Source organism: Phacochoerus africanus, chromosome 1, assembly GCF_016906955.1.
Source record: "Phacochoerus africanus isolate WHEZ1 chromosome 1, ROS_Pafr_v1, whole genome shotgun sequence".
In the NCBI taxonomy this organism is placed as follows: domain Eukaryota; kingdom Metazoa; phylum Chordata; class Mammalia; order Artiodactyla; family Suidae; genus Phacochoerus; species Phacochoerus africanus.
In genome coordinates, this window is record NC_062544.1 from 243085433 (window position 1) to 243108091 (window position 22659).

The 22659-nt window shown below is 34.0% G+C and overlaps 1 protein-coding gene across 1 annotated transcript in view; it reads right to left on the reverse strand.

Moving 5' to 3' along the window:
* LOC125111271 (ephrin type-A receptor 6) overlaps positions 1 to 22659 on the reverse strand; it is a 656452-nt gene that overhangs the window by 447748 nt on the left and 186045 nt on the right. Inside the window, exon 3 of the mRNA XM_047753191.1 lies at positions 11518 to 11673. Within this exon, the coding sequence (XP_047609147.1) occupies positions 11518 to 11673 (156 nt within the window). The remainder of the gene's footprint in view (positions 1 to 11517; positions 11674 to 22659) is intronic.

The following is a 22659-nucleotide window of genomic DNA, read 5'->3' on the forward strand; positions in this document are numbered from 1 at the left end:
AATGACGTGCAGTGAATCATTTACTAAGATTTAGAACTTAGAACAAAGAGAGACAATTAATTCTAATCCTCAGATTCAACTAAATTATGTGTCACTGGGCTTTTATGAATGTGGCCTGATTGCTTTGTTATCATTTATAAATTATACAAAGATTATGTGACACATTGGGAAAAAAATCTTGGCAGCAATAACTTATAGAGATATTTGTATTGAAAACTCATAGGGATTTCCTTTTTTTTTTCTTTTTATTTAAAGGAAGCAAGTAACTCACATTGGTGATTGCTTTTCTCCAATGCAATCTCCAATGTGAATTACTACATCCTCCAGACTGACCTCATAAAAAAAGGACAATTATTCTAATCTGTAACTAGCTGTTTTTCAAACCCATCATATAATAAACAAATAAAAACTACAATTTTACTTCTATTAGTTTATCTAAAAAACAAGTTTTTAATCTTTTTTTTTTTTGGCTTCAGTTAGGATGATCCTTTTACACATGTAGAGAATAAAGTAATAGTGCTGTAAGTAAACTTATGAGAAGATGTGGCAGTGCTGTCCTGTCCCTCCCCAGAAGAACATGGGACCCTGAAACCCCCATCTTCCTCTCAGAGGCCAGCTGGGCTATCATTTTTGTTTTGTTTTATTTAATTTTAATTTTTTTCTTCATGTAAAGTGTTTTAAACAGAACTTTATTTCCCGAAATACATCCTGCATAATATCTCTAGTCCCATGAGATATGTATGAGTCCAGTGCTCAAATTAGGATTCCTCTGGCAGACTGATGCTGAAACTAAAGTGGCACAATTTGCTTCACTTTTTGAATCCAACATTTCCCAAACATTTCTTCATCGAGTGTTATTTTCTAAGAAGCATCTGAAGGAAAATAGCATTCTGTAGAAAACTCTTAAATGAAGGCTGACACTGAAGAATAGCAAACTTAGGGGTCGCATTTCATTTTCTATATCAATCACTGCAGATTTTAGATTTCATATTTTATGTTTATAACTATAGAAATATATTAACTCATAAACAAATAGAGGTCTTTTTCATATTAACTGAAGAGTGACTATTCAATCACTCATTAACTCTTATTGTTAATAATAGCTTATTGTGGTTTTCAGATGCACTTTATAAACCTTAAGAGTAATGAAAATTTGTAGTTCTATCATGGCTCAGCAGTTAACAACCTGAATAGTATCCACGAGGATGTGGGTTTGATCCCTGGGCTTGCTCAGTGGGTTAAGGATCTGGCATTGCCGTGAGCTGTGGTGTAGGTTGCAGATGCGGCTTGGGTTCTGTGTAGCTGTGGCTGTGGTGTAGGCCAGTAGCTACAGCTCTGATTCGACCCTTAGCCTGGGAACCTCCATATGCCACAGGTGCAGCCTTAAAAAGACCAAAAAAAAAAAAAAGAATAATGAAAATTTGATCCAAATAACTGAAGATATTAATTCATAAAGGGCTACTGCCTATTTAAACTATATTTTCCTGTTCTTAAGTTAATACCTGGCAATAGTTTAAACATGTTTGTTAATTTTTAACGATTACCAAATGTAATCATACATTTTCCTAATGAAATGCATAATTATTCACATGAGTTTACAAATGAGAAAATTAGTTCCATGTTAATCTCTGTCAAAGAAAAATTTATAAAATCATTTAGAGATGTTTAAGTAAATGCCTTTGCAAAGGAGTATATTGTAGAATTTACCAAAGATGAATATACATGTGAAGAAATAAAAAGGTACATCTCCAGACTTTAATGATGTACTAAAAACATCAGTTGTCAGATTTGTATATAGACATAATTTTTAAAAGTTATTTCATTCTTTGAACCACCACAATAAATTTTAACTTTTTATCTATATTTACATTACTAAACCAATATCCTTCCTATGAAATCTTTCAAAAATGTACTTAATAGGAGCTTTGTAAACAAATTTTGTATTCTTCACTAAACTACTTTGTGCATATTTGGAAATGGATGATGAATACTCCTAAAACAGGCTAACAACCTCACCACGGGGAAGGGACTAAATCAATTTAATCAGATAAAGAAATGAGGCCCAGGAAAGTTATAAAATTATGTCAAGGTCATGCAGTGCATTAGTGTCAGGATGATATCTAGGTCTTTTTACTTTTTTTTTTCCTACTCTATCACTTGTATTCATCCTATAAATGGAAAAAGTCTGGTAAAAAATATTAGACACACTTTACAGTGAGTTGCTTAGAGAGGACTATCAAATACAAATTTTCAAAACACACAAATTAGAAAGTAATTTATTGCCTTCCTACAACAGATTTCTTTTTAGTAATGCTAGCTTAAAGCACTTAAAAATAATTTATATACAGAAAAGCAACTGAAAATTAAATCAAGATATATATTGCTCAAATACAGCAACATGCATACTTAAAATCCTTTGAATTCTACACATTCTCAATTTCTTCAATATTATTGCACCTTCTTCAGGAACTAAATTTATATTTAAAATTAAGAATTGTTTTCCATTAATGTTTTCATAATACTGTGAATGAGGACTTAGATAATTCTCGTTAGATTTTTCTATTATTTCTAAAACTCAAAGTTAAGGAAAACAAAAAATTTTAAAAATGTAATAGGTGAAAAAACATTCACTTCCCCCATAAAATCTAAATCTCTCAACCTTGTGTACATTTATCTACATTGTCTTTATAACTAGGCCCTTCCCTTAGGCTCTCTTTTTTGCTGTATCTCAATGCCTTTGCACATGCTGTTCCTTTACCTTTTTTTTTCTGTGGCAAATTCCTACTCATCCTTCACATTCTGATTTAGGTGCTCCCTAAATCTTTGTGACACCTTCTCACTGCCCTCAGGCATAACTGACTACTGTCATATATTGTAGGCATGTATTTAAAAAATATAGTCAGCGTTTTCAGCACTTTTTTTTTTTTGTTCTAAGGACCTACTTAATATTTTGGATGATTTATTTCATTCAATTACCATAATAAACCTGTGAAGTAGTTATTATTATCCCCATTTTGAAGAAAAAGTGACTGATGCTTACCAAATGTACATATTATAGTGAAATATTTATATTCATGTACACAAGTCTATTCTGGTCTAGCTTGATCCAAAGGTGGCATGTGTTTTAACTAAGAGAATGAATAGAATGCACAGTTTTGTGCAGCCTTCCAAGCATTATTTTTTACGTAGTGCTAAATTTGACAAATAGAACACAGAGCTCAGGCTATAACCTTTGCAAGAATCCCATGTTACTGATTCAAGACAGTACCACGTGACTTGAAAATCACTTCAGAAGTGGAAGGGAATGCTTATACTATGAAAACTTGTATTACCTAATAAAAACCCGTAGCAAAATGGACAGCCACCCATCTCTCTTCCCATTGGGAAGGAATAAACGTTTCTCAAAATGCAGTTCTACAGATAGTCAAGACTTGAAAAGTAAGCATTTGTAGCTCCACATTTCTGTATCATAGAGTATGAACATGATTTACCTTGGAAAATTCCAAAAAATACTTAACTATTTTCATCAATGGAGAAAAATCCTCAATAAAACTCACAGAATAACTAATTCTTAGAATTATACAAGTATGCTATAGCTGAGTAGGTCAAGAGTTAAAGGGCAAAAACCACATGAATAAGGAAAGCACACTAAAAACACAAGTGAAAACATGAACAGCCTAGGCTTAGGGTATTTGAGTCAAAAATCATCCAGTAACACTAACTACCATGAAGAAAAAATATCTCACACACAAATAAACGGCTTTTTCTTTGTTTGAGGCTATTATTTTTAATTAAACACTCATTAGAAATAAAAAAGAGAAACATGAAGAGACTAAGCACTGTCATAATTTTGGAGGGAAAAGTAAAACAATAAATGAATAGATTAAAGCAAATTAATAAACCTTTCTCAAAAGGCATAACATTGTAGAGATAATTATGAATGCTCTCTTTCCAATTATGGATGACTGTGGTAATTGGTCTATTGTGTACAAGTAGATGATATTAAAATGGGACAATTCTGAGTTTCAACTATAGATGCCAAGAATAGATTCACCCTGGCAGCAAGTGTTAACTCAATTCTTTAGCATCAGGAGAATAACCACTTGATATTTCTTCCTTGAAAGAAACTCTTCCAGGTAATTTGGTAAAAGAACCTTGGATGAGATAAAAATCCAAGTATTTATGTTTAGAAAACTTCATGAAACTCAGGTGACATCTTAACATCAGTGATCTGTACTGGGGAAATGGATTTCATTACAGACAGATGTCTATTCTACAACGTAAAGATCATTTTAATTTAAAAAATACAGCATTGAAAAACAAGTATTTAGAGTTATTTTCTATAATGAGAACAAATACAGACTACAACAGTCTGCTAGAAGTTAATAAATTCATCTTTGCAATGTCTACCTTTCTGGCCTCTGCAAAACTGTGGCCTCTGCAAAACGGTTGTGAGATGGAAAAGTAAGGAACCAGAATGGTTTTTCCATGCAAGAGAAGTTTAGAAAATATAAAGAAAAAAGCAAAGAGATGAGATGAAAAAGTAGAGATAGAAAACAGAGCAAGAATATCTGGAGGTGAGCATCTTGTCTCCATCCACCCAGAAGTGGGGACCTGAGCAGGGCATCTGAAAAAGGAAAAGTCTCTTTCCTACTGCATCTCAACATAATATTTGTTCTATTCGAAATAAGAGTGAGAGAATAATGACTTTATTAAGTGGCCAATTATTCCAGAAATGAAGAAACCATGTTTCACATTGTTAGCCTTAGAGCAAAAATAAATTCAACTTTTACACTTTCATCTCAATCACTGTCACTGTATATCAATATAAAAATATAAAGACAATATTTTACTGTATTTAAGAATGAAACTTGGAGCTCCTGTTGTGGCTCAGTGGTTAACGAATCCAACTAGGAACCACGAGGTTGCAGGTTCAATCCCTGGCCTTGTTCAGTGGGTTAAGGATCCGGCGTTGCCATGAGCTGTGGTGTAGGTTGCAGATGCGGCTCGGATCCCGTATTGCTGTGGCTCTGGCGTAGGCCAGTGGCTACAGCTCTGATTGGACCCCTAGCCTGGGGACCTCCATATGCCATGGGAGTCCAAGAAATGGCAAAAAGACAAAAAAAAAAAGAATGAAACTGGAAGATACTGTTTTTACTCAAGGTATTTGATTAAATATTTAATGACCAAGAAAAGTGAAATCCTTAATGATGTGCATTCAAATTACCCACAAATTTGATTTATGTCTTATGTTTTGAAATTTTTAAAGTATGTAACAAATGTTTATTGAATGTGTTAGTCTTTCAGTACCTTTTCAGTAGTTAAAAAAAAAATCCTCTTACTGATTTAAAAATACGAGGAAACATCAAAGTGAAAATGCTATGACTATGGAATTATATTTTGTCTGACTTTCCATGCATCTATATATTAGATCCTTACTTCATTTCTCTCAATCCTTTCATGCTCTCTGCCTTTCTTGCTTGACAAGTACTTTCTCAGTAACTCTAACTGTCCTTTGTTTCTCCAGCCTCAGGGAGCATTTTCCCCTTCTGGCCTAGAAAAGACTTAGACAGTTATTTTGATAACAGACTTCCTGGCAGGCCACAGGGCCTCCTGTGCTATGAATTGCTCTCAGAGGCTGCCCTAATAGACCAAGACCTGACATTATGGAGTGTCCTCCATGGCTCATCCTTTAAAGCACAGAACATATATTAACAAATCACCTGAGAAATAAAGTTTAGAGTTTACAAAATAGATTAAGATAATAGAGAAAACCTTTCAGAATTTCATTTTAAATTTCTTGTTCCTAATATCTTTTATATATTTTGAAATTCATGCAAAAAATGAATAATTAAAGTTTTAAAAATCAAGAAGGTCCAAACTTACAAGTGTGTTGTTGGTATAACTAGTATTAGGACTGTTTGAGAGAGCCTAATATAGTTACAATTGAAGAGGGAGAAAGAGGCCAGGGCTGGACTTTGGATGTCCTTGGAATGATCCTTATGATTTTGGCAAATAGGAGTTGGATTCTGAAAGACTTTGGGAAAAAGAAGTGGAAATATGATTAAGGTTTTGTTTTGTTTAAAAATAATATTTTCTAGTAGTTTGGAATATTTGAAGGGATGGAAGACTAAAGCAAGGAGATTTGTCAAAATGTTATTAAATTAGCCCAAGGGAGAGTTGATGGAATTAAAATGAAAGTGAAAGAAACAATAGTTGACAGGAAGGAATGGACAGAAGAAATGCTAAGAAGTAAAACTGAAAGGCCTTGTGAATACTTGGACATGTGAAAGACAGGGACAGTGGCTATGATTCTCATCTTTCTTTCTGGGATGTGTGGGTAGATGAGGATTCACCAGGATAGAAAAAAAGCTGGTGTGGATGAGCAGGCTTAGGTACAAATAAATAAAATTGGCTTCTCCAGGTTGAACTAAATTTATTATTCATTTATTAGTTTATTTAGTGGCTAGTATGTGACTGGTACTGATATAAGTACTGGAGATGGAGTAAAGAAAGAATATTCATTATCCCTTCATAATCCAGTATGGGTAGAATGACAAATAATAAGGAAGTGAGTGTAAAAATAAATAGCAAGCCCAGATCCAAGCCACTTCTGCGATCTACACCACAGCTCATGGCAATGTGGGAACTTCAACCCACTGAGTGAGGCCAGGAATCAAACCTGCATCCTCATGGATACTAGTCAGGTTTCTTACCACTGAGCCACAATGGGAACTCCTGGGAGCTTTTTTTAATGATAGAAGTTTGAGTATACTTATAGATGGTAAGGAAGGAGTTAGTGGAAACAAAATGTCAAAAGAGGAAATTAACAACAGCCAGAGCCAGTAGAAAATTGAAGGATTAGATTGCCCTCCCCAAACCAATATTTGAAGAATTGACTTTGATTATGAGACATCCTATATTTAACTGTGGCCATTTGAAATTCCTAAAAATCTTTATGTGTACATCTCATCAAAGAAAATACAGAGACGGCAAATAAGCATATGAAAGATGCTTTCTTTGTACCACATATCATCAAGGAAATGCAAATTAACATAATGAGGTACCACTACACATCTATTAGAAATAGCCTAAATCCAGAATATCAATAACATTAAATGCTGATGAGGATGTGGAGCAATAGGAACTCTCATTCACTGTTGGAAGGAATGAAAAAGATATAGTTTGGTGGTTTCTTACAAAATGAAACATATTCTTACCATACAATTCAGGAATCATATTCCTAGCTATTCACTCAAAGGATCTGAAAACTTTTATACATACAAAAACCTGTATATTTGCATTTCTATAAAAACCAGTGATGTTGAGCATTTTTCATGTGCCTATTGGCTATCCATATGTCTTCTTTGGTGAAATGTCTATATAGGTTTTCTGCCCATTTTTCAATAGGATTTTTGGTTTTTTGGTTGTTGATTTGTATGAGTTGTTTGTATATTTTCAAGATTAAGCCCTTGCTTACAGTGGATAAGCAATAAGGTCTACTGTATAGCACAGGGAACGATGTCCAATCTCCTTGGAGAGAATATGATGGAAAACAGTTTGATAAAAAGAATATGTGTATACATATACATACACACACAAATATATATACATACATATATATATATACACACTCACACACACACATATATACATATATATATATAAACTGGGTCACTGTGTAGCAGAAAATGGCACAACATTGTAAATCAACTATACTTTTTTTTCAGCTTTTTTAAGGGCTGGGCCAGCAACAAATGGAAATTCCCAAGCTAGGGGCTGAATTGGAATTGCAGCTGCTGCTTATGCCACAGCCACAGCAACACAGGATCTGAGTCGCATCTGTGACCTACACCATAGTTCATGGCAACAACAGATCCTCAACACACTAAGCAAGGCCAGGGATAGAACCCACATCCTCATGGATACTAGTCCAATTTGTAATCCGCTGAGCCACAATGGGAACTCTGTAGATCAACTACACTTTAATAATAATAATAACAATAATAATAAAAACTTGCACATGCATGTTTACAATAGCTTATTCATAATTGCTATCCTTCAGTAGGTAACTGGATAAATAAACTGTAGTATATACAGGCAGTGGAATATTATTCAGCACTAAAAATAAATGAGCTATATAGTTATGAAAAGACATGGAAGAATCTTAAATGCAAATTATAAGTGAAAGAAGCCAGTTGGAAATCTTCTATTATATGATTCCAGCTACTTAATGTGAAGACATATATATTCTAAATGGATGGATACAATACAAAGTTAAGTGGTTGCTTTATGTTGGTGGGAAGAAAAGAAGACTATGGACCCAGAGGATTTAAGGGCAGTGAAAATCCTCTGTATTATACTATTAAAGATTGGTACATGTCATTAAACATTTGTCCAAACCTATAGAGTGTACAACACCAAGGGTATAAATCATGGACTTAGGGTGATTATGATATGTTAATGTAGGTTCACCAAATATAACAAATGTACCATTCTGGAGGAGGATGTTGATAAAGGGGAAGGCTATGCATATCTATGGAGAAGAAGGTATATGGGAAACCCCTATTATTTCTCTTTGTTTGGAATCCCAAACTTCCCTAAATATAAAATCTTAATGAAAATATTTATGTGAATATATCATATATAGTTATGTCTTAAGATTATGAAAGTTAAAAAAACACTTATATCCACATTGAAAACCTGAAGAAAATATAAAATTCTTAATGGTGAACTCACATGCTTTGCTGTACCAGAAACTTAAGGATTGCTGTTGTTTTGACCACAACACTAAGGATCAGGAAAAGACCTCTTGAGGTCCTTGAAATCATATCACTTATATGATCACATACCACACCTATCTAGAAACTCTCCCTACTAGGCCAATTACTAGCCTAATGTCTTGGTTAGTCATTATCAACATTTTGGTCCTCATTTTATTTTAAATATGAACATTCAAAATCTCCCTTTTCCTGATACCAAGTTAAAAAAAAATAGCCTCCTTTTAAATTTCTGGGAGATTCTCTGAAAGCATGGTTTCAAATACTAAGACTAAAAGAGCAGACATGATGGAATTTACCATTTACCCAACACAAATCCTGACTTTTAGACAATATACTACTGGAATAAAGGAATGGCTTATTTAGAGACTCATGATCTAGAAGTTAAGGGAGCTGCCTTTTCCAGAAATCTATTAGAATTTGGCTGTTTGCAGTTAATGAAGATTGGGAAGGTTGAATACTTGTTTGATTCTTGGCTTCAAACGTTGTGTATCTTGGTGAAGTTACCCTGGTCCTCTTAAATCGAACTGTTCAATGATTTCTTGACTTGTCATTTTCCTTCTTTTCCTTCCCCAACAATCTAATCTTTTAATTTTTAGGAGGTATGGTGCTTTGGAGTTTATGGTTTTTGCTTTTTCTGTATATATCGTAATAACCATTACTGTCTCTCGCCTAATCAGAGTATAATTCAAATATCTTTACTGATATCCGATATGCATAGAGGTGTAGGACTTAACATATTTTGTGAAAAGTTCTTACACATTCAATAGGTTATTTCTTTCAATTTGTAGAAATGCAGACGATGGAAGCTATGAGCCCATACTGTCAACATAAAGTATTTAATAGCTTCAATCTAACTTGTCAAAATTATTCCAAAGTGAATTGTAAGAGAATAACACCTTTCTGTATTAAACGTTTACATAGCACCTACTATGCGTCTGGTATTATTCTTAGTACTTTTCAAATATTAAGTTATTTAATCATTATTAATAATAACAGAATGATAGGTACTATTACTGTCACTATGAGTAGTGGAACAGAGGTTAAAGAGAGGTTAAAGAATTGGCCTAAGTTTACATAGCTCATAAGTATCAAAGCCAAGATTCACACTCAGATAGTCTGGCTCTAAAAGATGGTGAATTACTAGCACACTAAGCTAAGTTTTTGCTAAAACAAGGCAAAAATGTCCTCAAGGAAGTAGCAGAGAAAAGACTTGAGGGAAGAGCTTCTGGACTGGAGTTCATACACCTTATTACATTCCATATTTGTTTCCTTAATTAGTTTCAAAGAACTAATTAAACCTTCCCAAGGACCTACTCTGCCACCTCATTGAAGTGTTATATTGATGGGAACCAATTTATTCCTTAAATTTGTCAATTGTCTATTTATGGCCTTCTAAGAAAATTAAAGAGGAGATTCTTCTCTATCACACACCTAGAAGGCTCCTTTCAATTTCTGATGTAGGTTCTCAGAAACATTTACCACCTCAGCTAGAGCAAGTTGTCCACAATATAATATACAGAAATCATGAAAAAAGGATTACATATTTAAAAAATCTTTTCCTGTTCAAAATTTTTTCCACAATTAGATGAGAAATTATATTTAGAGTTTTTCTTTTCCTACTTACAAACTTAGAATATGCTCCTAGAAAAAAAAAAACTAGGTAGCAGTTTCTCAGGCTACAATTTTCTGAAGAAAGTAATCACTCAACATTTATAATCAGAAAAGGAAAATTACATTTACTAATGAATGTGTTACATTTTTATTAAATGTATTCTACAAAAATGTTTTGTTTTATAAGTCTGTAGTAATGCTCAAAAACCTATAAACTGCATCATTTCAAAGAAATGGAACATCTCTATTATCTCTAAAGAATATGCGGCATTACATAAATTTCAATCCATAATTTTCAATCCTCTACGGAGTTATATAAGATAAGCAACATTTTTGCACCAATTCATCAAAAAAGGGAGAATCCTCACTTATTTATGTATTTAACAAGACTTTTACAACTAAGAGGTGACGTTTTGATTTTGCATAGCTTAGCAATGCATTAATATATTTATTTTTATTTTTAAAGTGTACAGATAGCTCATGATACTTTAATGTACACTTTAATGAATACAAATAATTTAAAATTCTCAGTACATTCATTAAAATGATCTTCACATTTACATTTAATAGTCTATTGGTTCCAACCCAAAAATTGCAGAGAAAGGAAGGTAAAATATGGACAAACTCAAAAATATCTTCCTTTAAAGACAAATGTCAGGAAACTCTCCAAATTTTCTGTATAACAATAGCATGATAACTTTTAAAGGTCCAAACTGAAGTTCCTCCACATAGCAAACTTGGTGGCTGTGAATTGATGTGCCTTCAAATGTTCAAGGGTTGAAGCAAAGAACAGAAGTTTTTCTTATAATTATCAGGTAAACAAACTGCTTTAACTTCCTAAGGACAGATTATGGTTAGGAAATATTTGAAAGGCCTCTAAACCAGGGCTAGTATTTGTATGTCAAGGATCAATGTGATTTTTGAGTAATAAATACATTTCACCTTGCAAGCAGGTGAAAAGCAATTACACTAAGAAAGAGACAAATTTTTTCCATGACTGTTATTAAAGATAAATAGTATTGACAGTATAAGACTTTGTATATTCACTTTTTAAAATAATTTAGAATAAAAAGACCAAAAGCATTGGAAACAGGATTTTCAAATGCAAAATGGATAGACTTACTGGTACATGCCATGGAAGGTGGGTCTTTTTCAGCTCGAAAGTAACCTTTTTCACACTGACAGACAGAAGTTGCTTCCATGTAGGTTAAACTGTGTGGAGGACATTTAGAACATTTTGTGTTGCCAGCAAATGCTTTATAGAATCCTGGTCTGCAAGCTGTGAAAATAGGAAAAAATAAATTTTTATTACTGCTAGAGTAGTTTTATTTGTACATGTACAACATATTTTAAATTACATACACTTTAGATCTCAGACTTCCAATGTCACATATACACAGAAAAGTCTCTATATGCTAATGTTAATGGATGAAGTTACATGAAGGGTACTTCACACACCTTAGCTGAGGTTATTCTGTTAAAATGCATACCTGAAACACATATATGCAAAATAACAGTGCTTACCAAAATGTGAGCATGCCCACATTAAGGGAGATGATTATGTAGTTTGGGGAGATGGCGTTAAATAACATTGAGTCACACTGTTTAAAATGTATTTATAATTTATTTCTCCCTCAGCCCTCTGAGTACTCAAGGAGAAAGTCTTAGGGTAGTGCTGGTATGTCTTTAAAATCTTTCTTACTGGCTAAATATTTTTTTCAATAAAGTGAGAGCTGGTCTTAGGATCAAAGAGTTTAGCAGGACCTAGCTATAGTTTGATAAAATAAATTCATTTTTGTCATGATTATTTTTATTTTGGGGAGCAAATTTCTATCCATTATACTGAGATAAAATCATTTAAATGTTTTTAATTAAGTTTAAAAGTGGGTAGAAAAAAATTAAAGAAATAAAGTGCATTTGCTATGCACATATGGCAAAAATCATGAATGTTGAATGCTGACTAAAGTTTTACAAAATAAATCATGAAAATTAAATGTAAATGACTGAAGTTATTTGATAAAATATTTCATTGAACTTCACTTTCTATTCACTTAATTCCATTTTGTCCTTTTCAGTGTACATTTTCATAGGGATGGAAGACCAAAGAAAAAGGATCCTATCCTACATATGCATCCATTGTCCTGAAGAGTGGGGTGGGGTCTTAATTGATTCTAGTCACAAAGAAATGACTGTTGGCCACTGTCTAAATAACATTGCTATACAAAGTAAAATAAGTATAATTTTCCACTGACATATATTACGTTAAAAATGTTTTAAAAAACTACATATTTTAACTCAATACAGTTCCACAAAATGCTCTATTTAAAAGAGTTCCCATTGTGGCTCAGCTGGTTAAGAACCCTACATGTGGGTTAGCTCCCCAGCCTCGCTCAGTGGGTTAAGGATCTCACATTGCCACAAGTTGTGGCATATGTCATGCATGCGGCTGTGGTGTAGGCCAGCAGCTGAAGCTCCAATTCGCCCCCTAGCCTGGGAACTTCCATATGCCACAGGTGCTTCTACTGTCTATTCTCAACCCAGCAGGCAGTGATCTCCTTAGAACATACATCAGATTATGTTATCACTGGGCTCTGAGCCTTCCAATGGATCTCCATTCTCCTAGAGTAAAGCCAACTGCCAGGCATTGCATGATTTTGCTCCCCATCCATACCCTGGAACCCTGCTTTGCATCTTCTACCTCTTTTTGTATGAAGTAGTCTGTTCCAGATACACTGGCCTCCTTCAGAATCTTGGGCACCTAAAGCATCCTCCTGCCATCGGGCCTTTAGCACTTGCTCTTATCCAGCTGTCTGCATGGTTTGCTCTGTCCCTTACATAAGGTCTTTATTCACATGTTGCTATATTAATAAAGCCTCCCCCGATTCCCCTTTTTTATATTGCAACTCCCACTGCATCCTACCCTAGTAATTCACATTACTCTCCATTCTTTTTCCTGTCTCCAAAGAACATCTAATACTCAATTTACTTTTTTTAGCCATTTGCTCTAAAAATGTATGCTCTATGAGGGCAGAGAGTTTTGTCTGTTTTGTTTACTGAAGTGTCTCCAGGGCCTAAAAGAATGCCAGGCATTATTTAGCCCTCAATGAGTATTTGGTAAATGAATGAATGAATGAATGTATGAATTGCGGAGGGACTCCATTTATTTGTATGACTTTACTGTGCTCTTTCTTCTGATTTGAGCCTCTTCTTCTGTGAACAATCTCTTCTCTTCACTCTCTCCCCATGACCCACTCATCTTGTTAACTCCTAGTCATCTTTCAGGTCTCACATCTTCTAGAAAGCTATTCCTGACTCCCTAGACTAGTTTCTTCAAGCACCTGTGCCTTTTCCATGTTAGTAGTCTCTTGGCAATTACCTGTTTAATGGCTGTAAGCACCACAAGGGCAGGCTGGCACAGTGCTTGTCATAATGTTGGTGCTCAGTACATACTTGTTTTATTGAATTGGGCAGCATGTGAGAACTTTGCTAATTAAATTCCTGCAGAAGATAATGTGTGTCTATTCAGTGCATGTTCTGATCATGGTATAATTCATCTCACTACAATTTTATAGATTATTTTTTGGCTTGTTGCATTACTATAAGGGATGGAAGTGGTAATTAAAATCTTGAAAGTGATTAAACCACAACTCAAAAATGATTATTTTAATATTACAAAGTGAGTCAGCTATTAAAAAATCTTTCCAATTGAAATTACTATCCATATAAATTTGTTTTTGTTTTAATTTTAAAAAATTATTTTGCCTACTGCAAAAATGCAAATAAAAATTGGATACTGCTACAGCAACTCTCATCTATCCCTGACTTCAAATACATGTTTACTCAAAATTTCCTTTGAAAACCTTAAAATTTTGAATTTATAAAATATTTTTGGATTCTTAAGTTACTGCACTCTCTATTTTAATATTATGGTTTAGTCTATAATTTAAAAATTAAAGATTATGCTGTTAAAATGTTAGCAAACCATTGCTCCCAGCAGTAACATTCTTTTCATAGAGCACACATTAATGGTATACAGCATGCACCTCTCTTTTTAGCTTGAATCATATTATAACTACTTGATCACACTATCACCTCAACATCTTGTTAACTACCACAAGCCAGACATGGGTCGTATTTTTCTTATATCCACAATGCTTAGTATACTTGAGGTATATACTTAGTTTTTATAAATGGTAGAAGAGTTGAATGAGTGAATGAATAAATGATTAATTCACTAATGTCTAATGTGAGATTACTAGAACTTTGTATGTAGAGTGAACATTCTATGTATCTTTTAGTGTTTTCAGGTTTTACTTGTATTTCTCTTAAAAATGGGATATCAGTACCTATGTCTTGAGAACTTTTAAATTACTTTCTTATACATTCTTCTTTATTCTCTACCACTTCTATATTTCTATGTTTAGAGGATATGTAAACTTCATTTCCAAGAAACAAACCACCCAAAATAAGATTATTTCCCAACATACGTCAATCCTAGAAAGTTAACTATTATCTGATTCAGTGTTTCTAATATTTTTTAAGAAAAAGCTATTCAGATATAGACTTTCAGGTTAATTCTTCACTCATTATCTATTTCAATATTCCAAACATTCAAGCTTATATAAATGAGATCAAAATATGTATGCTTCTTTGTATGGACATTTACTCTAAAACATCATTTAGAAATTTGGTTTATTTCCACCTTTTCTTCCTTCTTTCCTCTTCAAATATCATTTTCCTAAAATGCCAACACACTGCTGTATAGATATATGTTTACCTATGTATGATCAAAAGGATTTAGTATTGTCGATTTTTCAACATTCATATAGTATCGTAAGTTAACTTGAGGTTGTTTTGCTAGTTATCAATTATAACATGGAAATCTCTCCAGGCCAATGGTTGTAGGTAATTCATTGTAATGCATCTGTAGTATTTGTATTAACAACCTCCCAGTTTAGAGAATACTTTATAAACTATACTGCAGTGAACATCCTGGTGATGATGCTTATATTTCAGTTCCCAAGAGTTCTGGGCCAGGGTATGTTATTATTTAACACATATTTCCATGTCACATTCATAAACACTTCTAAAACTTACAATAATGTAAATGAACTTCTAATCTTTTGTCTTATTAATCCCTGAAATTAATATTAGTCACTCTTTTACCTTTTGATAATAGTTAAGAATTGTTACTTCATTGAAGTTTCCACATTGCTACTAATGTTGCATTTTTTTTCATATTTTATTGGTCATTTGGTTATTCTTATCTATGAATTGCCTTTTATATCCTTTGTTCTTTTTCTATTGGTTGTTTGTCTTTTCTATTCATTTATAAGGGCTATTTATTAACAATATTAATGTTATTTTTGTTTTTCATTTTTGGATACCCCATATCGTATGGAGTTCCTGAGACAGGGATCAGATCCCAGCCACAGCTGTGACCTTAGCCAGAGCTGTGGCAATGTGGGATCCATTAACCCACTGCACTGGGCCAAGGATGAACTTGTGTCTTGGTGCTGTAGACACCACCAATCCCATTGTGCCACAGTAGGAACTCCTATATTTGTCATTTTTGTATACTTTTTTCTATTAATTTTATAATGACTTCATGCATAAAAGTCCCATTCACAAATAATATGAAAAACAATAAATTAGGCATAAATTTAACCAATGACATGAAAGACCTACAACAATGAAAGTTACAAGATTTTAATAAAGAAATTGAAGATAATATAAACAAATGGAAGAAAAACCAGTGTTCATAGGTTGGAAGAATATTGTTAAAATGTCCATACCTCCCAAAGCCAAATATAGATTCAATGTAATCCCTATCAAAATTTCAATGATTTTCTCACAGAGATTTAAAAAAAATAATCTTAAAATTTGCATGGAAACACAAAAGACTGCAAATAACCAAAGCGATTCTAAGAAAGAAGAACAATGCGAGAGTCATCACATTTACTAATTTCAAACTACTACAAAGTTGTATGACTTGAAACAGTATGTTTCCAGCATAAAAACAGACACACACAGACCACTGGAACAGAATAGAGAGCACAGAAATAAACTGCTGCATAAACAATCAACTAATATTTGACAAAGGAGCTAAGAATACTCAATGGAAAAGATAGTTACTTCAATAAAGGATGTCAGGAAAGCTGGATAAATCCAGAAAAATGAAATTGGAACTAGCCAGACACAAAAATTAACTCAAAATGGATTACAGACTTAAACATAAGACCTGAAACTACAAAACTTGTGGAAGAAAACATAGGGAAAAAGCTCCTTGATATTGATCTTGGCAATGATTTATTATTATTATTACGACAGCAAATCCACCAGCAACAGAAGCAAAAATAAACAAGTGGGACTACATTAAACTAAAAAGCTCTGCACAGCAAAAGAAACAATAAAAAATAACAAACAGGCAACCTATGGAATGGGACAAAATATTTGCAAACTGTGTATTCTGAAAAAAGTTAATACTTAAAATAGAACTCATACAACTCAATAACAATAACAACAAACAGTTAAGTAAAAAAAAAAAAAATAGGCAGAGGAACTGAATATACATTTCTTTAAAAAAGACATACAAATGGCCAACAGGTACATGAAACTATGCTCAGTGTCACTTATCATCAGGGAAATGCAAATCAAAATCACAATGATCTATCACTTCACACCTGTAAGAAAGATGATTATCAAGAAGACAAGAGATACATGTTGGCAAGAATGTAGAGAAAAGGAAGCCCTTATGTCTTGTTGGTGGGAATGCGAACTGGTGTAGCTGATGTGGAAAACAGTATGGAGGTTCCTCATAAAATAAAAAAATAGAACTACAGGTAATTCAGTAATCTTATTTCTGGGCATATATCTAAAGAGAATGAAAATAGAATATGAAAAAGATATCTGTACTCCTATGTTTATTACAGCATTATTCGCAATAGTCAAACATGGACAAGATCTAAGTGTCCATCAACAAATGAATGGATAGGCGTTCCTGTCGTGGCGTAGTGGTTATCAAATCTGACTAGGAACCATGAGGCTGCAGGTTTGATCCCTGGACTTGCTCAGTGGGTTAAGGACCCGGCGTTGCCGTGAGCTGTGGTGTAGGTCGCAGATGTGGCTCATTTCCCGCGTTGCTGTGGCTCTGGCATAGGCCAGCGGCTATAGCTCCCATTCGACCCCTAGCCTGGGAAACTCCATATGCCGAGGGAGGGGCCCTCAAAAAGGCAAAAAGACCAAAAAAAAAAAAAAAGAATGGATAAAGAAGCTCTATAGTGATTCCATATTTTAGTTTCCCTCAATAATGCTACAGCTTTATTAGGTAAATCCACATTTCTACTGCATTTATCTCAGGCCTTCCTACCTCTGCTTACTCCCTACTCATATCTACTCCTTAGTTACTCTTCTTTACATTTTTTTTTTGTCTTTTTAGGGCTGCACTCGCAGCATATGGAGGTTCCCAGGCTAGCCGTCGAATTGCAGCTGAAACTGCTGGCCTACACCATAGCCACAGCAATGCAGGATCCAAGCCATGTCTGTGACCTAAACCACAGCTCATGGCAAGGCTGGACTCTTAACCCACTGATTATGGCCAAGGATCGAACCTGCATCCTCATAGATGCTAGTCAGATTTGTTTTCTGCTGAGCCATTATGGGAATGCCTACATTTTTAAATGGTAGAGATGACCATACTACTCCCTACTTACTATAGTAGGAGTTGGTAAACTATTGCCCTTTAGCCAAATCTGGCCACTGTCTGCTGGTTTTACGCCATTTGTGAGCTAAGAATGACTTTCACATTTTTAAATAATTATATAGTACTTGATATCCTCAATATTGACTCTTTGGCCTACAAAGCCTAAAATATATACTGTCTGTCCCTTTACAGAAAAAAAAAAAATTTGCTGACACTTTTTCCCCCTAGAATACAGTCCAAACTCAGTTTAGCATTTAAATTCCTTCACAGTTGAGCTCATACCTATTTTTACAAATTTACCTTCCACTGCTATAGAAATTTTAAACTTCTTAGTACCCTCCACATATGTCATAACTAAATTCTAACAGCTTTACTGAAATATAATTGATATGCAAAAAACTTCACATAAAGTGTACAATTTGATAAGTTTTGATGTCTGTATACAACTGCGAAAACTTTGCCATAAGCAAGAGAGTGACTACATTCATTAACCTCAAAAGTTTCCTTATGCCCCTTTATTTTTGCCTATTTTTGTTTTTATATTTAACATATGTTTCCTTCGAGTAGTAAAAGCCTGGATCTTGCACCTTTCTTCTTAATGCAATCTGGCAACCCCTACCTTTTAATTGGGATTTACATTTTTACATTTAATACATTACATGTAAATTACATGGTTAAGTTTAAGTCTACCTTGCCATTTGTTTTCCATTTGTCTGTTATTTTTTCCATTTTCTTCTTTTTCTGCATTCTTCTAGATTAATTTCATGCTTTCTACCATTTTATTTTACCCCTTTGTTGTTTCATTTGTTTATTAGCAAAAACTCAGGTAAACACTCATGGAAAGCCTCTGTAAATCTCTGGAATTCAAGTACCTTTCCCTCTTTTACTGTCTTATGAAATCTAAGGGTCTTGGGCTGCATGGACTCTTAGTTCTGTCTTCTCAATCCATGGAGGGAGTTTACTGTGTTCTGTCAGGGTCCCTCCTCCTTGCACTATGACCTGGAAATGATCAAAACATTAAGCTGGTAATTTAAATGGTAAATCAAATTGCATATCAATTATATTTCAGGAAAGCTGTTAAAATTTAGTATGATATATGTGGAGGGTACTAAGAAGTTTCAAATTTCTATAGCAGTGGAAGGTAAATTTGTAAAAATAGGTATGAGCTCAACTGTGAAGAAATTTAAATGCTAAATTGAGTTTGGACTGTATTCTAGGGAAAAAGAATGTCAGCAAACTTTTTTTTTCTGTAAAGGGACAGATAGTATATATTTTAGGCTTTGTAGGCCAAAGAGTCAGAATTGGAGATACCATGTACTACATAATCATTTAATCAGGGATCACTGTCCTATGTTATTGGATATTGTATGTCCTAAAAACAATTTTTTTCATATATTCTGCAAACAAATTTCTCTGTTTATTTTGGGAAGAAGATGTTACTACACCTTGCAATTAAAAATACACCAGCTGCAAGTAGCAAGAATGCTAGAAGAATAAAATGTAAAATATATAAATATTCTCATAAAATTACATAATAAATGTTAAAACACAGTTTTTCTATTTCAAAAATATTTTTCTGATTTGAGGAACTTTGTTTCTTAAAATAACCACAAAAGACAGGTTACACATTAAAAAGTTCAAACAAATTTTTATAGAAAAGTATATAAGAAAGGTACATACAATGAGTATAGTTATTGAAATACCACTAATATTAATGAAGTACATATCTTGCCATATAATTGCCATTATTGATGTTTGAAATTGTCCTCAGAAAATTAAAGTCTCTGGGTGTTGATTGAAATACAGTTGGAAAGTATTATCACACACATGTGCCACATGTACAGATTTATGTCTGCTAAAAAACAGAATCAAGAAATGTGTGACCTATTCTTTACGTACTTTATTTTAAAAATTGAATTGTTAGGTTATATATTGCAAGCAATGTTTTCTAGGTTTATCTTTATTATCAGAGAATTCTAAGTCAAGGGATGACCAGGAATCCTAGTTGGCATATCATGCTGTGCAGTTCTCATCATCTGATGAAATATTGAATTGTGTCCTCTGTGACAGGAAATGATATTAATGTAACTGACTGTTTTTTACTCATAGCTGCTCAATATTCCATAAGTTTAGATAAACTTGAATGACATATCAGCAAAATATGTGATGAGCATCATTTCTCAAAATGTTAGAACTCAGGAAATTTAATAAATTGGGATAGGTAGTATCATTACTATTTTCCTAGATGCTGTTCTGTAGTTATGAAAATTAAAATTTGCTATCATATAAGTAGAGAAGGCAGGGAATATTGGAGAATTGAAAGAAAAAGAAAAAGAAAAAAGCCCCTAAAACCTAAGGGTAAAATATGCATAAAATATTGTGTTTTTTCCACAATAACCTATTAGTAACTACTGAAGGAAAATCTCAATATCAGATACAAGTATATTAATAATAACTTGTGGGAGTTTCCATCATGGCACAGTGGAAACGAATCCAACTAGGAACCATGAAGTTTCGGGTTCAATCCCTGGCCTCTCTCAGTAGGTTAAGGATCTGACATTGCTGTGAGCTGTGGTGTAGGTCACAGACGTGGCTCGGAACTGGCGTTGCTGTGGTATAGGCCAGAACCTACAGCTCTTATTTGACCCCTAGCCTTGGAACCTCCATATGCCATGGGTATGGCCCTAAAAAAATAAAATATAATAATAATAATAATAATAATAATAATAATAATAATAAATTGTGGATCATGCTTCAAAATATTCAACCTTTCTTGCAGGGGGACTACTTCTTGCAGTCCTGAAGAAGATTATTGCCCTTTCACTATTTTTTTTAGACATTCAGTAATAACAGTTTCTAACTTTTTATTTCAATATTCCTTTTTTACATACTCCTAAGCCAGAGTAAATTTACTTTTCTAAATAAATAAAATCATCACCAAAGAGAAAAGAACCCGTGCTTCACTGTATGATACATCAGTAATAATAGCTACAGCAAATCCATTTATAAGTACTACACATTCAGATCGAGTCAGATGTTGTACAAAGTATTTTGTATACAAATTTTTTTTTAGTTATTCCTACAAAAATTAGTTACAAAAGATAATAAAGAATGTAGCCTTTTAGGAATTCCTATTGTGTCTCGGCAATAACAAACATGACTCGTATCCATGAGGATGCAAGTTTGATCCCTGGCCTCGTTCATTTGGTTAAGGATCCAGCATTGCTGTGAGCTATGATGTAGGTTGCATATGTGGCTCAGACTCTTCATTGCTGTGACTGTGGCATAGGCCCACAGCTGTAGCTTCAATTTGACCCCTGGCCTGGGAACCTCCCTAAAAAGAAAAAAAAAAAAAAGAAGTTGGTCACCATGCCAAGAGCAAGGCCAAAGAGCCATGAAGAGAAGCCATATGGAGAACTTAGGCTTTTGGTGCATGGCTGTGGCTGAGCTCCCAGCTGACACCAGTATCACCCTCCAGCCAGGGGGTAAGTGAACTACCTGGGATGTAGATTCTCCAGGCCACTGGACCTGCCCCAGCTGATGCTGCATGAGGAAGAGATGAGCTGTCCTTGCTGAATCTTGCCCAAATTTATAAGTAAAACAAATGTTTATCATTTTAAGTCACTAAGTTTGGGGGAAGGCATGTTCCTATGCAGTGCTGAGTATCTGGAACACTTGCTCAAGGTCCCATGGTAGAAGAGCCAAAAGTTGAGCCTAGCTCCATTCCAATTTATAATGTTAGTTCTCATCAGAGAGTACACTAGGCACTCATTGCATTTGGAACAGCATGACTACTTTGTTATTAAGAGCAGTGAAAATATTCACATTATGGCTTAGCAGGTTAAGAGTTAGACATGGTGTCTGTGACCATGTAGGTTCGTTCTGGAGTTGCCAAGAGCTGCAACATAGGTCACAAGTGCTGATCAGATCCCATGTTGTCATGGCTGTGGTGAAGGCTGGAGGCTGCAGCTCTGATTTGACCCCTGGCCTGAGAACTTCTATGTGCCACAGAGTTAGCCATTAAAAGAATAAAAAAGAGCAGCGAAAGACTGAACCACAACTTTTAAAGGACAATTGGTGATGATATTTGGATTATAAATAATTGTTGTAATAAAAAATACTCATGTGGAATTTAATTGACAAAGACAGTTTTAACTAATGGTTTTATGGTCTTTTAGAAACTATTCTTTTCTTTAAGAAGCAAAACAAATACAGCTTTATTCAGATCATTGGAAATAAAAAATGTACTCCCCAAATTTTATTTAATTAAAAGATGCTTTATCTAAATATATCCCCTCATTTTATGGAAAAAGTGAGCAAGACACTTTATCTTTCAACAGAGAAATAAAGAATAGCCTCATCATAAAGTGGCTTGTATGCATGATTTCAACATTTTGACCAAACTCACTCATCACTGCTCAAAGTCTCATGTACTCTGACACTTCAGTAAAGTTAGACAAGCATAACTTCTGCTGGCTTAGCAACAAATTTACAATCCATTCTTCAATCTGACAATTCTGAATGTCCTGCTGTCACATATTTGGGGTATTTCTGTAGCTGAAC